This window comes from Gorilla gorilla, chromosome 3 (assembly GCF_029281585.2).
Source record: "Gorilla gorilla gorilla isolate KB3781 chromosome 3, NHGRI_mGorGor1-v2.1_pri, whole genome shotgun sequence".
Classification (NCBI taxonomy): domain Eukaryota; kingdom Metazoa; phylum Chordata; class Mammalia; order Primates; family Hominidae; genus Gorilla; species Gorilla gorilla.
The window spans coordinates 165,589,857-165,604,155 of NC_073227.2; the positions used below are offsets into that span (position 1 = coordinate 165,589,857).

The window sequence follows — 14,299 nt, forward strand, 5'->3', positions numbered from 1 at the left end:
TAAATTACTTGTTGCCCTTTTAGCTTTCAGTTTGGTTCTAGCAATGCTGTCTGTGCATTCCCAGAAGCACAATATACAAAGTGCTCAGTGCTAATAATGAAGTACAATTATAATGTGAATATTTAGACAAATCACTGCTTTTCACATGGGTAAGGATAAACATTTTGGACACTGGTTAACAGTTTTTAAAAGTATAATGTTAGGGCTAGGCACAGTGGCTCACGCCTGTAATCCCAGCACTTTGGGAGGCCGAGAAAGGTGGATCACCTGAGTTCAGGAGTTCAAGACCAGCCTGGCCAACATGGTGAAACCCTGTCTCTGCTAAAATTCAAAATTAGCTGGGCATGGTGCGAGTGCCTGTAATCCCAAGTACCCGGGAGGCTGAGGCAGGAGAATCACTTGAACCCAGGAGACGGAGATTGCAGTGAGCCGAGATTGCGCCATTGCACTCCAGCCTGGGCAAAAAGAATGAAACTCCATCTCAAAAACAAAACAAAAAAAAAGGATAATGTTAGAAATCAGTGTCTTTTTGAAAGGCAAGACTGCCTGAATCACGACTCTTCCATTTGCCATTCTATTAATATGTTTTTCTCCCTTTTTAGCCAGCTTGGCTCAACTAATCACTAGAAGCTCAAGCATAAAATAAAAACTCCCCAGATGCTCCCTAGACTCAGTTCAATAATTGACATTTCTGGAAGGAGTGTATGATTTTGATTCCATATTCTCTGAGCCATAAAACCACACATAATGAAGGGGTAGGATGAGAAGGGGTTAGAAGGAGAGCAGTTAGTAACATTGGCACCAGGGCTTTGTTTTTTTCTACTGAGCCTCTAAAGCTGGGTTATCGGATTTGGAAATAGAGTGAAGAGAAGGGAGTCTTTGGGCTAGGGGATCAGACCAACAGAATGGGGCTTTGAACACACGCAGTCAGAGCTGGGACAAAGGGGACTAAGATAATAGAAGGAAGTACAGGAGGCTGGGAGGTCTGGTCTGCTGGCCAGTCCCGGCTCCAGGCACCAACGTCCAGGCTCTCGGGCTAGGACGGTGTCCTGGTGAAGACTACAGCTGAAGCATCCTTAAATATCTGGTGGTGTTTCTGATGGTGTGGCCTCTAACTGACCCTGGTCTAAAATTAACCCTTCAGTGCCCAATCAACATATTTCTTCATAAGACCTTGAAAAATGACCCAGACCTTAGAGATAGGTTTGCATTTGAGAGTTAAATCATAATTTGTCAGTAATATATTTTAATTAAGTAGACAACATAATTCTGAAGTCTAATTCAAGTGAAATGTGAGCTCTCAATACATTCATCTCCTGGCACACTGTGGCACACCAGGAGTCTATCTGTCCTTTCTAATTTCTGAATATTTAGGAATCCTGTTATATAATTTTAAAATCTAGATTCAAGAAAATCTAGGATATTTATATAATACATTAAATTGTTTTCATCAGTGTAGTTATGAAAGTGAGTATTTCTCTGAAATGACTTAAGAGTAGTCAAATTTCTAAACTACTTTGCACCTGGAAGTTGACCCAAAAATGAGATCATATGTAATGATTAATCAATTGTAAATCCTATTACCTGAAAATGTCAGAATTACTGACTTTTTTAAAATTGCTTTTTTGATTTATTTCTCTATCATTCACATGTCTGATTCTGTTTCCATATTTGGCACTTTAGTAAATGTCAAAAATGCCCCCAAAGTCATTTATGCGATAGATGGTATCTCTAAAGTGAACAATTGTCTTCTATCACTTGTGGATTTGTTTAAATCTCTTTTCCCATCTGTCTTTCTACAGTGCCTTAATTCTACATTCTTAATTCCTGAGAAGCAACCAGCACAGTTTTGAAGCATGTTGCTATCCAATTCAAATTGTATTTCTGATGATTTGATTAAAAACTACAAAGAACTACTTTCAACAAAAGCTGCTTATAGTGGAACACAAACATTTGTGAAGCAGGCATGCAGTACTTAACCTGCACTCACAGCTTTAGGGGGAAATATATTTGAGGGAGGAATTAATCACAAACGAAATCCCACCCTCGGGCCTCGTTAGACAATCCGTCAAGGAGGTTCAAATGTGCAGTGGCTTCTCTACAGTCAAATTGTACTTACATATCCTAGCTTCCAGTGTCTCAGAAGAAAGCCAAAAGATTTTTATTTAATGAAGATTTAAGCAGAAAAACAGCACCATCGAGTCAATATTAAAATCACCAGAACAAGATAATCTGAAAAACAGAGAGTCATTCATATATCGGTCATTAGAGTTTTACCTTTATGATTAAAATTAAAATTATGCATATTGTGATGTGGAGGAAAGTTGACTTTTTGACATTTAAATAATGACTTGGTCGTTCTGTGTATTTGCAGCCATTTTAATATTTGTATGCTCTGAAAGTTTGGATATTCTACTTTGGGTGATCTATATCTAAAAACAGTTTTCTCTAAGCCAGGAAACAAATCATTGTTTATTAAAAGTAAACTTTTCTGCCTAAACCTTTCAATTCTGAACTCCATGTAAAATAAGAGCTACAAACAGTTCTATGCTTTGCTAGTAACATATACTATTGTGTGGGGGACAAAAACATGAGAGTGCTTCCATGACTGAACATGACCTTGTGAAGAGGTTGCAGTATTAGAGATTTTTTTTTCTCTGCTAACACTTGAGAAGGAATAACTTCTCATAGCTTTTTGCCATACGCTATGTCGTGATGTTTAATGGAATAAATAAGGTGATGTGCTATCAGCAGTTGCAGCGTTCAATTTCTATGCCATGTTTTTCTCCGAGAAAGTGCTTCCTGGCTTTACTAGTATGTGAACTTTAAGGCTCTGATCTAGGTAATTTTAGATACTTTGATTTCATTATAGAAATTCCTAGACTATTTGTGGGATAAAACAAAGGCTAAGACCATATTGAATTTCAACAAGTTGAATTAGCAGAAAATGAAGATAAAATGCCTTTCTATTTAAGAACATGAAGATGTTTTAATTGTTATAGCATTTGGCATGCCTAATGTATACAATCCTTGTCATTCATATAATAACACAAGAAAGTTGTTTGGGATTTTTCTTTAATTTCCTAGTGTCCCCTTTCCTCTCTAGCATTTCTCCCACTCCTTCCCCAGCCGTGGCCTTTAGGCATCCTCTGGCTGCTTCATCCTTCTGTAAAGAAAAACCCTATGCAGCGAAGGGATTCATGTAAAACTGCCTCATTTCCAGATAGATAGGCAAGGCTGCCTATTACCTAGCTATGATGAACAGACCACCATCGTTGTGACAACTGATGTAGATGCCTCCAGGGTAAAGCAAAGGTTTACATATTACACAAGCAATTTAACTGTTTTCTAAACATATTGCCAAGACAGTGGGAGTTGGCAGCCCACACTGTGTTTTAGGTTTCGGAGACTTGGATTAGAAGTGACTGTTGATTATGAACCTTTTTATTTGTCTTCTATGAACTACAAGGAACCTAGTAACCCGGGAAAGAATTCTTCACAGCACTTGAACTTGTCTTCCTAGCGTCCCAAGATTACATACACAAATCACTTGACAAAAGTGGTGTAAGACTCTTGCACATAGATAACCACACAAGACAATTGTCTTGTTCTAACCCTTAAAGAGTTCCACAAAGTGAAATGTTTTATAATCCTTTTTTGTGCAGTAGGCAAGGGAGAAAAGAAAGGAGGTTGGGCAAAGATTATCCAAAAGAAAGAAAGAGACTCTTTTGGGGTTCCAGTTGAAACACAATAAAGAACATAATTAACTTTACAATTCTTTGTGTTTTTCATTTGATTGCAGGGAGGAGATGAAAGAGGACTGCTAAGCCTCGCATTCCATCCCAATTACAAGAAAAATGGAAAGTTGTATGTGTCTTATACCACCAACCAAGAACGGTGGGCTATCGGGCCTCATGACCACATTCTTAGGGTTGTGGAATACACAGTATCCAGGTATCACTAAAAGGCATTGAAGCATAGAAATTTCTCATCTTATTTTCTCATCATCTTTTCATAAGTTTTTTTATTTAGAAGTTGCAAATAAGTAACCATAAGGTGGCAATAATTAAATCATTACCTCCATCTTGCTGAAAACTCCATATGTGTCTTTAAGAGAAATGGAGAACAACAATGGTTTTGACATTTTTCCTCAATTATCTCTCAACTTAAAGGCTACTTCTGAAACTTGGAAAATAATGTGATTTTCCAGCAATTTCTGTTAGCTCCATTTCAAATATATGTTTCCTTATTTACTATGTGCCAGGAGTTTGTTTTTTCATTTATATACTATTTACTTTCTGATGGACTCATCTTAAATCTTTTAACAGTCATGGTATTGTTTTCTTCCCACAATGTAGAAAAAATCCACACCAAGTTGATTTGAGAACAGCCAGAGTCTTTCTTGAAGTTGCAGAACTCCACAGAAAGCATCTGGGAGGACAACTGCTCTTTGGCCCTGACGGCTTTTTGTACATCATTCTCGGTGATGGGATGATTACACTGGATGATATGGAAGAAATGGATGGGTTAAGGTAAAAGGCTGATCACAGATGGGTTCCTCTCAAGGGTAAAATAGTTTAAGTGCCAGAAGAAAAGGTGGGCACCAGTGAATTAAGAACCATCTTTGAATGGTCACCTTGGTTAAATACTTAACTTTTGTCATCAGTGTCTGCATTTATGAAATGAAGAGGAATTCACTAACATGCTACGTGATCTTTTGTTTGTCATGAAAAGAGTTACTGTTGTGTAGTTCTCTGTTCCAGGGCTGCCTCTGCTCCACATAGCACTGAGAAGCAGTGGCCCTGTACAACCATACTGCCTCTCAACACTGTGTAATAGGCTAATATCGCCCAGCGAACCTTCCTGGGAGATATAGAATACATAGGTTTAGGCTGACAAAAATTAAGAGAACAGAGGCAAAAAAAAAAAAAAAGCAGTGTACTACTGATGCCACAGTCCTCAGCCACCATCACACAGTGTCTTGGTTCAGTTGCTTGTCTGGAACGGCCCAGTTTCATTTTCCACAATAAGGAATTTATTTTATTTAATTATTCCTTTATTTATTCAGACAAGGTCTCACTCTATTGCTCAGGCCAGCATGTAGCAGCACCATTATGGCTCACTGTGGCTTCAAACCCCTGGGCTCAAGAGATCCGCCTGGCCACATGCCACCACATCTGGCTCATTTTAAAATTTTTTGTAGAGATGGAGTCTCGCTATGTTGCCAGGCTGGCCTTGAACTCTTGGCATTAAACAGTCCTCTCACCTTGGCTTCCCAAAGTGCTGGGATTACAGACGTGAGCCACTGCATCCAGCCACTTTAATATTTTATTTCAACTAAGGGGATGATTTTTTCATCAATAGAGCAAGCTCACCATATTTAATATAGGTGAAATATATAATGAAAATGTAAAACACATATTCTGTCCCCCAATTTCTCAGTGATTTCACAGGCTCAGTGCTACGGCTGGATGTGGACACAGACATGTGCAACGTGCCTTATTCCATACCAAGGAGCAACCCACACTTCAACAGCACCAACCAGCCCCCCGAAGTGTTTGCTCATGGGCTCCACGATCCAGGCAGGTGAGAACACAAGTCTGTCTTCTCACTGGCTTTTAAGCCGGGCGGGGATCCGAGAACTGGAAAAATATAGCATAGAGCATATACCATCACAGAGCAGCCAAAGGTAGTATCTAAGGCCATGCCTCTAAAGTCACAACAGGTCATTACTCAAGTGAGTATTTAGCACTCTGTCTTCTATTACTGTGAGAAGCAGATTGAGAAGGCAGATTAGACAACGAAAAGGACAACTTCATGGAGAAAATTTCACCTTAAAATGTGGAGAGGTTATTATCAGATAAACACTATTGGGCTAGTATAATGACCAAGACTTTAATCTGAACAGTTTAGAGAGATCAACTTTTTGATTTGTCTCCTTAAATCCCACTAAGTCTTAAGTTCTTTATATATTACATGGGGGTGATAATAACTGCCTTGCTATGATTAAATAAAAATCTGTAAGTAAAGTACCAAATAGTGTGTCTGACTCCTGGTAGGTTTTAAATGAATTGCAATTCTTGTTTTCATAGCTTCACTTAAATATGATGCTGCAGTGTTAATTTGCAAGGAGTTGAGCTAAATATTAACTTTTATTTCACTTCGAAAACATTGCAAATACTAAAGGACTCCGTATTAACTGTTGGTACTACCATGAACCAAAACAAAGGAAAACTAAAAAGTATGTAGAGTGAGAAATTTGGGGTACATTTTGTAAAAATGCTATGAAGTATAATACAGCAATTCAGTAACGAAAGCTTCATCCAGTCTATGGTCTATTATTCATACTCAGGGATATCTGGCCACATCCATTTATTTACTAACTAGGTTATTACTACCATTTAATGTTTATTGAGTGTTCACTATGTGCAAGGTGAATATTTCTCAAACTTTTTATTTTTATAATCCCTCATGCCCTTCATCTCCCCTCCATCAAACCCAAGTCTACAGTTCATTTCCTTTTTGGCATCTCAGCAGATCTTAAAATCTGTGAGACAGGGAATACTTAAGGTGGGTTCAGGATGTGGAGGAAACTGTCACATTCCATTCCTAGAGCTCAGAACTCACAGATACCACCACAAAGCAACACTTTGAAGTCAGGCAGCCTGAGTCACCACAATCCCACTGGAGCTTTCTCACAACCTTCCTGGGGGTCCTGAACCTCAATGCAAAAACATGGGATGAGGTGCTTTACAGACCAGATGTGTGGCAAGATGCCTGTGCTGTGGAGCCTCCCCACCTCTGGCGGCAGAGGGCTGAAGGAAAAGTTGGTGTTTATATTCCACCTCCCTCCAAAAGTATTCTAAGCAGAAGACGATTTAATAAAGCAGAAAGAAAACTAAATTAATTATTGGCTAAAAATAAAGGGAACTTTTATTAAGCACTTGCGGTGGGGTGCTGAACTAAGTATCTTGTGTACTTTATCTCCTCTCTGCTTCTCAGCAAGGCTCACCATCAGCCCCACTTCTCCCACTCCCCTTTTATTAATAGACTAGTTAAAGGACAGTGGTAGATGCACAGCAAAATTGAGAAAAAGGTATAGACATTTTTGTATTACCCTTACCTCCACACATGCATAGTCTCTCCCATTATGATCATCCCCCATAGAGAAACATTTGTTATAGTTGATGAACTGACATTGACATGTCATAATCACCCAGAGCCCATGGTTTACATTAGGGTTCACTCTTGGTGTTGTGAATTCTGTAGGTTTAGACAAATGGATAATGACATGTATCCACCATTATAGTATCACCCAGAGAGTTTCACTGGCAGGGCCCTTTTTCACATGAGAAACTGAAGGTTACAAGGGTCAAGCAGTTCTTAGTGGACCTGTATTCAGCCAGAGCCATAGCTCCAAGCCCCCAGCAACTCTACCTGGCCTGCTTTCCAGATTTGCTGTTTCTTGTTGGAAACAAGTCAAACCTCTTTTTCTCATAGTTTCTCTATCTTCAAAGAAAGGTAATAGAGGAAAATGTTCTCTCCGCTGTGGATTTAGTTCCACCTTAAGTCACAGCATGACTGTACCATGATCCCTGCCAGGCATTGTCTTCTGTGAATCATTGAACTAGAGAGGACAATAAAGGGACTGTTGCCACAGAACAACTAACCCATCTTTGGCAGGTCAGGCTTATGGTTTCCCTATCATGAATGAGATCATCTGGAGCCAAGAGTTTACGCTTTGTTTTTTGTTTGTTCTTTTATAATTGCTACATGACTCTTACATCTCTTAAGAACCAGCACCAACTCTCAATTTTTTATTTTATTTTTTAAATTTCTTTATTAGCTCCAATGGTTTCATTTTGTTTTTGAGTAATTAATATATTTTGTTGGCCTAGAACAGTGATTCTCAATGGGATAATTTTGCCCCCAGGGGACATTTGGCTATGTCTGGAAACATTTTTGGTTTTCACAATTAGAGTGTGATGGGGGTGAGGGAGTGATGCTACTGGCATTTTGCCTGTAGAGGCCAGAGATGCTGCTAAACACCCTACAGTTGGCAGCACAGCCTCCCCAGACAAAAAATTACCTGGCCCAAAATGTCAGCAGTGCCAAGATTGAGAAACCTAAAAACAATGCAAGCCTGTTTTCCACACTTTTGATAACTTCCAAAATTGTATTATATAACTTCATTCTTCCCCCAACCCAAGCTCCTCATATCCAGTCCCTCAGTGATTGAAACATTCCACAAACCTTGAACCCCTCTTATATTCCTGGCTTTGAACCAGATAACAGGAAGATAGTGATGAAGTTGCAAGTCCTACCTCCCCTTATGGAGCTTCCTGTCACTGGCTTAAGTCACAGAGATACTCTGGCCCCCAGATTAGGGATGGAAAACATGAAAACAGAGTCAACGTAAAAGACCTCGATGTTTGTAGGGACCAGCTTTACTATATTCCTGGAATTAAAGCACATGTTTTCCTGTGTTAGAGCAGCCTAAGTTTTAGAATGCAGCAATTTCATGTAAGAAACCCAAAATCAATGTTATAACTAGTACTGTTTTGTGTGGCACAGAGATGAGTTGACGGTGACATTGTTTTTTTTTTTTATGTTATTTTACCTTAAGTTCTGGGATACATGTGCTGAACTTGCAGGTTTGTTACGTAGGTTTACATGTGCCATGGTAGTTTGCTGCACCTATCAACCTGTCTGTCATCTAGGTTTTAAGCCCGTATGCGTTAGGTATTTGTCCTAAGGCTCTTCGTCCCCCTGCACCCCGCCCCCTAACAGGCCCCAGTGTGTGATGTTTCCCTCCCTGTGTCCATGTGTTCTCATTGTTCAACTCCCACTTACGAGTAAGAACAGGCGGTGTTTGGTTTTCTGTTCCTGGATGGTGACACTGATTCTTATTCACAATACTTTACCAGTGTATTATACATGTGATATTCCTTAAGAACAGACTAACAATTGTTTTAAGACAGTGTGCATATTTATAACATAAGAAATTATAAATCATAACAAGAGAAATTAAGAAATATATTCCAGAGATTAAGCTTCAACCAAGTAAGCAAACACATCGGACTACTTCCTTCAGTGCTTTCTAGAAGATCCAAACTAAATTGCCATAGGATCCTTGCCAGTCCACAAAGGGCTCCTTCCTATGTCAGGAATCTCCAGTCTGAGCTTGGAAAAGATCACGGTAGGAATTAATGTGTATCCCCTCTTGTTATGCAGATGTGCTGTGGATCGACATCCCACTGATATAAACATCAATTTAACGATACTGTGTTCAGACTCCAATGGAAAAAACAGATCATCAGCCAGAATTCTACAGATAATAAAGGGGAAAGATTATGGTATGTAGAGCATAATTTGCTGATTTTGCTTTAGTTCAAGTTTTGTCTTAGTATATTTAGTAACTGAAGAGAAAAGGATTTCTGAAAAATGAGCATTTGGGAAAGCGTAAAAACACTGGCCTAACAATCATGCAGGAGTAAATTGCTCACTTTTTAAAGCTCCAGTGACTCTTACAAGCCCTGAGGGTTCCATCTGGTTAATTACCATGGATTGAAAGGTTCTCAGTAGGTCCAAAAAATTTAACCGTCCTTCAAAAGTTAGCAGCTTATATTTTGTTCATCAGAGAATCAAGATGAATAAGTTCTATTCAGTAGGGGAGAGCAGCTTGTCTTAACATCTTATATACAGAGAAAAAACAAGTGTTAAAAGTAAGACGTTTCTCAATATCCAACATGCCTGTCTCAGCAGTTAGGAAAATTGTAAGTGATTCAAATAAGAATGTAATTTTTAAAAAAATGTTTATCTTAGAGAAAACAAAGTAATCAACTTGTAAAAACTAGTCATGGGAATGGGACATTTAAGCAGTATTTTTAATAACATGATTACTTGAATATTTAGAGAGAACATGTAAAAATATAAAGTTGGATAATAATAAAGTTCAAAACACTTAGTATTTTTCAATATTTTAGTATTTATTCCTTTTGAAGGAAGCAATATATCAACCATTATTATGATTCAGGAAACACAGTAGATTAAGATTATTAAATTGATTGCTTTTTCTATTTACTCATTCAATACAGATATTTATTTAACACCAGGAATGAAGCAGCTGTGTTAGTTCATGTGGTATTCAGTTATTTTACTTTTTTTTTCAGGTGTGTGTGTGTGTGTGTGTGTGCACGCGCATCTTTTAAAAGCCAAACCAAAGAGTAATGTGATTTGGAAAAAAAAAACAAAAAACTAATGAGTCACTAGCTCGATGGAATTTTGGCTACATTTGTAGATTAAACAAAATTCTACAGTCACATTAATTGAGGTTAAGCTAAAATTGGTTACAATATTAACAGCACTACATTTATTTATTTTAAAACACATCTACAGTGCTTACTACATGCCAGACCCTGTAGTAAGCACTTTATACTCATTTCTTTTACAGAACAACTCTATGTGATAGGCACTATCATTGGCCACATTGTACAAATGAGGAAACTGAGGCACAGAACGATTAATTGTCACACAACACAAAGTGGCAGAGTCTGGATTTGAATCTGAGCAGCCTAACTCCAGAGTTTGTGACCTTAATTATTCAATTATGCTACCTCTCAGTGTGTTCATTATTTAAAATTTCTCTTATCTTTTCTACTTTTTTGTAGTCTCATATACACCATAATCACATGGGAGGGGAAGAGGTCGTTAAAAATTACTATCTTTTCACAAAAGCTTTTGATAAAATCTGTTGATAATGACTTATTTGATCTTAAATACATAAAAGGTAATTTTCAGATTAATTTGCAAGTAGCTTTAGAGCTTTTCCATTACAATTAGCATGCAGATATCCAAGTATGTAATGGCCTGCACAGAAAGATAGAGACACAAGACTATACACATGTAATCAGGAGTTATTGAAATAGACTTTGTTATCCACAAAACTCTATAAACAAAACATTAAAATATTTTAAATGAAGATATTACTTGACTAAGTTACAACATTTTCACATATAGAATAAATGCATGTTTAAAGACCTTTTATGTACTATGTTTTTATTTTCATTAAAGTGTAGGCTTTTAAACATTTTACATATTTTGACAGAGCTCTGTCTCAATTTACTCAATATATGCAGAAGCATTTCTACACAAAACTTAGTATGTAAAGCCTTAAATGTTTTTTTTAAAGTATTTTGGTTCAAAGTAAATAATCATGAGTCCCAAAATATCCAGATTCTAATTTCATTGAAAACTTGGCATGTCTTGAAAATTCAACAACAGCAAGCGTTTGCAGAGCATTCTGATTTCATTAAGCTGTACATGGATGTCCTTTAATGTTGATGCTATTTAGCAAAGACTGTTTTCATTAAATAGCTCTAGCAAGAAACCCTTTGGTGTATCATAGAACACATTTCAGAGTTAAATTACTATAGTAATTGTTGTTTGGTGTACATTCCTTTTACTTTATGAAAATATGTTTCATTTGATCTAATGCTATGTTTCTTTCCAGAAAGTGAGCCATCACTCTTAGAATTCAAGCCATTCAGTAATGGTCCTTTGGTTGGTGGATTTGTATACCGGGGCTGCCAGTCAGAAAGATTGTATGGAAGCTACGTGTTTGGAGATCGTAATGGGTAGGTTTCCTGATACCACAACAGTATGATATACCAAATGACATATCCATTAATCATTTGGCAAACTGCCACAAAATATTCAAATGATTGTCTTTTTGTGCATCAGATGGGGAATACACATAAATATTATTTACTTTTAGTTCCATAGATATAGTGGTTTAATTGAAGAACTTCCAAAAAGATGCTCTCTCAACAGGCTTGATAGATTTCATAAAATAATTTTTAAGGGCACAGAAGTCTTCAGATGGACTTTTCATATTATTTAGGCTCTTCCCTTCATCCTCAACATAAATTTACCATGACAATAAATAATTTGAAAACTATTGTTTTACTTGCTGTATAAATATTTTTAAAATTATACTGGAAGGCTCAAGATTTTTGGTTTTGCCAAATTTTCAGGACTTTAAGCAAGATAATATAATTTGTCTCTATAAGTAGGAATAATACAAAATTAAATTTTAGTCTCAATTTTCAAGGTCACATTGTGGATAATTGTAAGAAACTCTGTGACGAAATCCAAATTAAGAATCTTGTTTTCCAAGTCACTGGCATTCAGCCATATGGCAGAGCTGATACTCTTGGTCGCTACAAGGAACTAGAAAAATGTACTGACCCCATGCTCTTCCCCTGTTCCTCTCTCTGATTAATAGCACAGCATGGATTCTAGTCCTGGCGAGGAAGTATCATTCTCTGGATGAAGGGGAGGGCTTTTCTCATACTCAGGTACTTTTAGTGCCCCCTCCAAACAAAATACTATCTTTAAGTACTTTCTCCACATATGGGAATTTCACAGTACTCACACACGTTATGGGCTATATTATTTTTCCCTTTAGAAGCCAGGTCTATGGCAAAGCAATTGTTTGTTATGAATTTTATTTTAAACATTTTATTGTCATCAATAAACAACAGTATGTATTCATTGTAGCTTTATGGTATGTTTCTGTTGTAGGAATTTCTTAACTCTCCAGCAAAGTCCTGTGACAAAGCAGTGGCAAGAAAAACCACTCTGTCTCGGCACTAGTGGGTCCTGTAGAGGCTACTTTTCCGGTCACATCTTGGGATTTGGAGAAGATGAACTAGGTACTGTACAATCTAGTTCTGTTAAGTTTCATTCTCACTTCCTTTTTCAAGAGGCTTTGTTCTGCCCTGAAGAATAAATACAGCAATCTTATCCTCTACTTGTTGGAAATGTAATCTACAGCAAAGATGACCTACTCCAGAGATTAAGACAGTCCAGTTACATATTCTCTACCAGTAACTTTTCCCTGAGAGCCTTTATATTTTATTTTCACACTAGAATACTAAAATATAAGGCAGAAAAATGGGAGGCAGGAAAAGAATTTTTTAGTCCTGAAGAGATAATTTTTTAAATGTTTAATGATATTTTTGATTATACATCTGAGTAGTTTGTGTATATTATCTATCTAAAAACCTTTCCATGTATCCAAGTCTCTTGGAATAAATAAAAAAGTTTTGTTGGAATCTGAAACTTGCCTTACCCACTATTTCTTTTTTTTTTTTTCTTTTTTCTTTTTGCCCATTGGGGCATGAAATTTGAGCAAGATGATCTGAGTGCAGATCTTCTTTCCAACAGAATAGAAATTATGTTCTCATGGGACAATCTATGGTATAACATGTAATATACTTCTTGGCATGTTTACCAAAATGTATGCAGCTTAAAAAGCAAAAAAGAAGTTGAAATTGAAATATGATCAATCAGTGAGTAAAAATTTTACTCTCTACTAATTTAAATTACAGAGATCAATGTAGTTTCATAGCGACTCCCTTTAAAAAATAATATTCAAACAAACCTTAACTACTATGCTCCTTTAGCCTCAGAGATAAATTTCTAGGCATAAAGAAGAATGTATGTTTCCCATGTTAATCAGAATATTTTCCCTAAAACTTCAGATTTGGTTTTTTTTTACATCAAATGGAGACTTCATCAGAAATAGTTTCATGCCCTTTACTTAGAATAATAAGGGACTCAGACAAGACTGTTGAAACACATAAGATATGTTTCAGAGCCACAGGAATATAACAATTCAAAGAAGAGACTCCAGTCTATTCTTTTGTTGTTCCAGCACTGAAAGCAATTTAAAATTTTTCCTTAACATTCCCCTACCGCACTCAAAGGAACCAGAAAGATACTTCTCCTCACTTACATCCTCTGTAATATAATTTTAATTTCACTGGCAAACAATGATTTCAAATTTAAAAGAATGAGGCCGGGCATGGTGGCTCACGCCTGTAATCCCAGCAATTTGGGAGGCCAAGGCAGGTGGATCGTCTGACATTGGGAATTCAAGACCAGCCTGGCCAACATGGTGAAGCTCTGTCTCTACAAAAACTACAAAAAATTAGCCGGGTATACTGACAGGCCCCTGTAATCACAGTTACTTGGGAGGCTGAGGCAGGAGAATCACTTGAACCCTGGAGGCGGAGGTTGCAGTGAGCCGAGATCGCACCATTGCACTCCAGCCTGGGCAACACAAGCAAAACTCCGTCTCAAAAAAAAAAAAAAAAAAAAAGTAAAAGAATGGTTTGTGTCTGAGTTAGAGATGAATGTTTAAATGTTGTGACTGAATAATTCTGATTTTCCCAGACCTTGCTACAAATGATTCATCATCACTCATTATGTTAACATCACCACCATTAGGTAA

The 14,299-nt window shown here is 37.2% G+C and overlaps 1 protein-coding gene across 2 annotated transcripts in view; it reads left to right on the forward strand.

Annotated features, from left to right (window-relative positions):
* The window catches only part of HHIP (hedgehog interacting protein), a 99,191-nt gene that overhangs the window by 56,581 nt on the left and 28,311 nt on the right, over window positions 1-14,299 (forward strand). For both annotated transcript variants that reach the window (XM_004040434.5, XM_019025922.3), the window contains exons 5-10: window positions 3,803-3,954; window positions 4,359-4,532; window positions 5,443-5,586; window positions 9,235-9,356; window positions 11,513-11,636; window positions 12,586-12,716. In XM_004040434.5, the coding sequence (XP_004040482.1) occupies window positions 3,803-3,954; window positions 4,359-4,532; window positions 5,443-5,586; window positions 9,235-9,356; window positions 11,513-11,636; window positions 12,586-12,716 (847 nt within the window). The remainder of the gene's footprint in view (window positions 1-3,802; window positions 3,955-4,358; window positions 4,533-5,442; window positions 5,587-9,234; window positions 9,357-11,512; window positions 11,637-12,585; window positions 12,717-14,299) is intronic.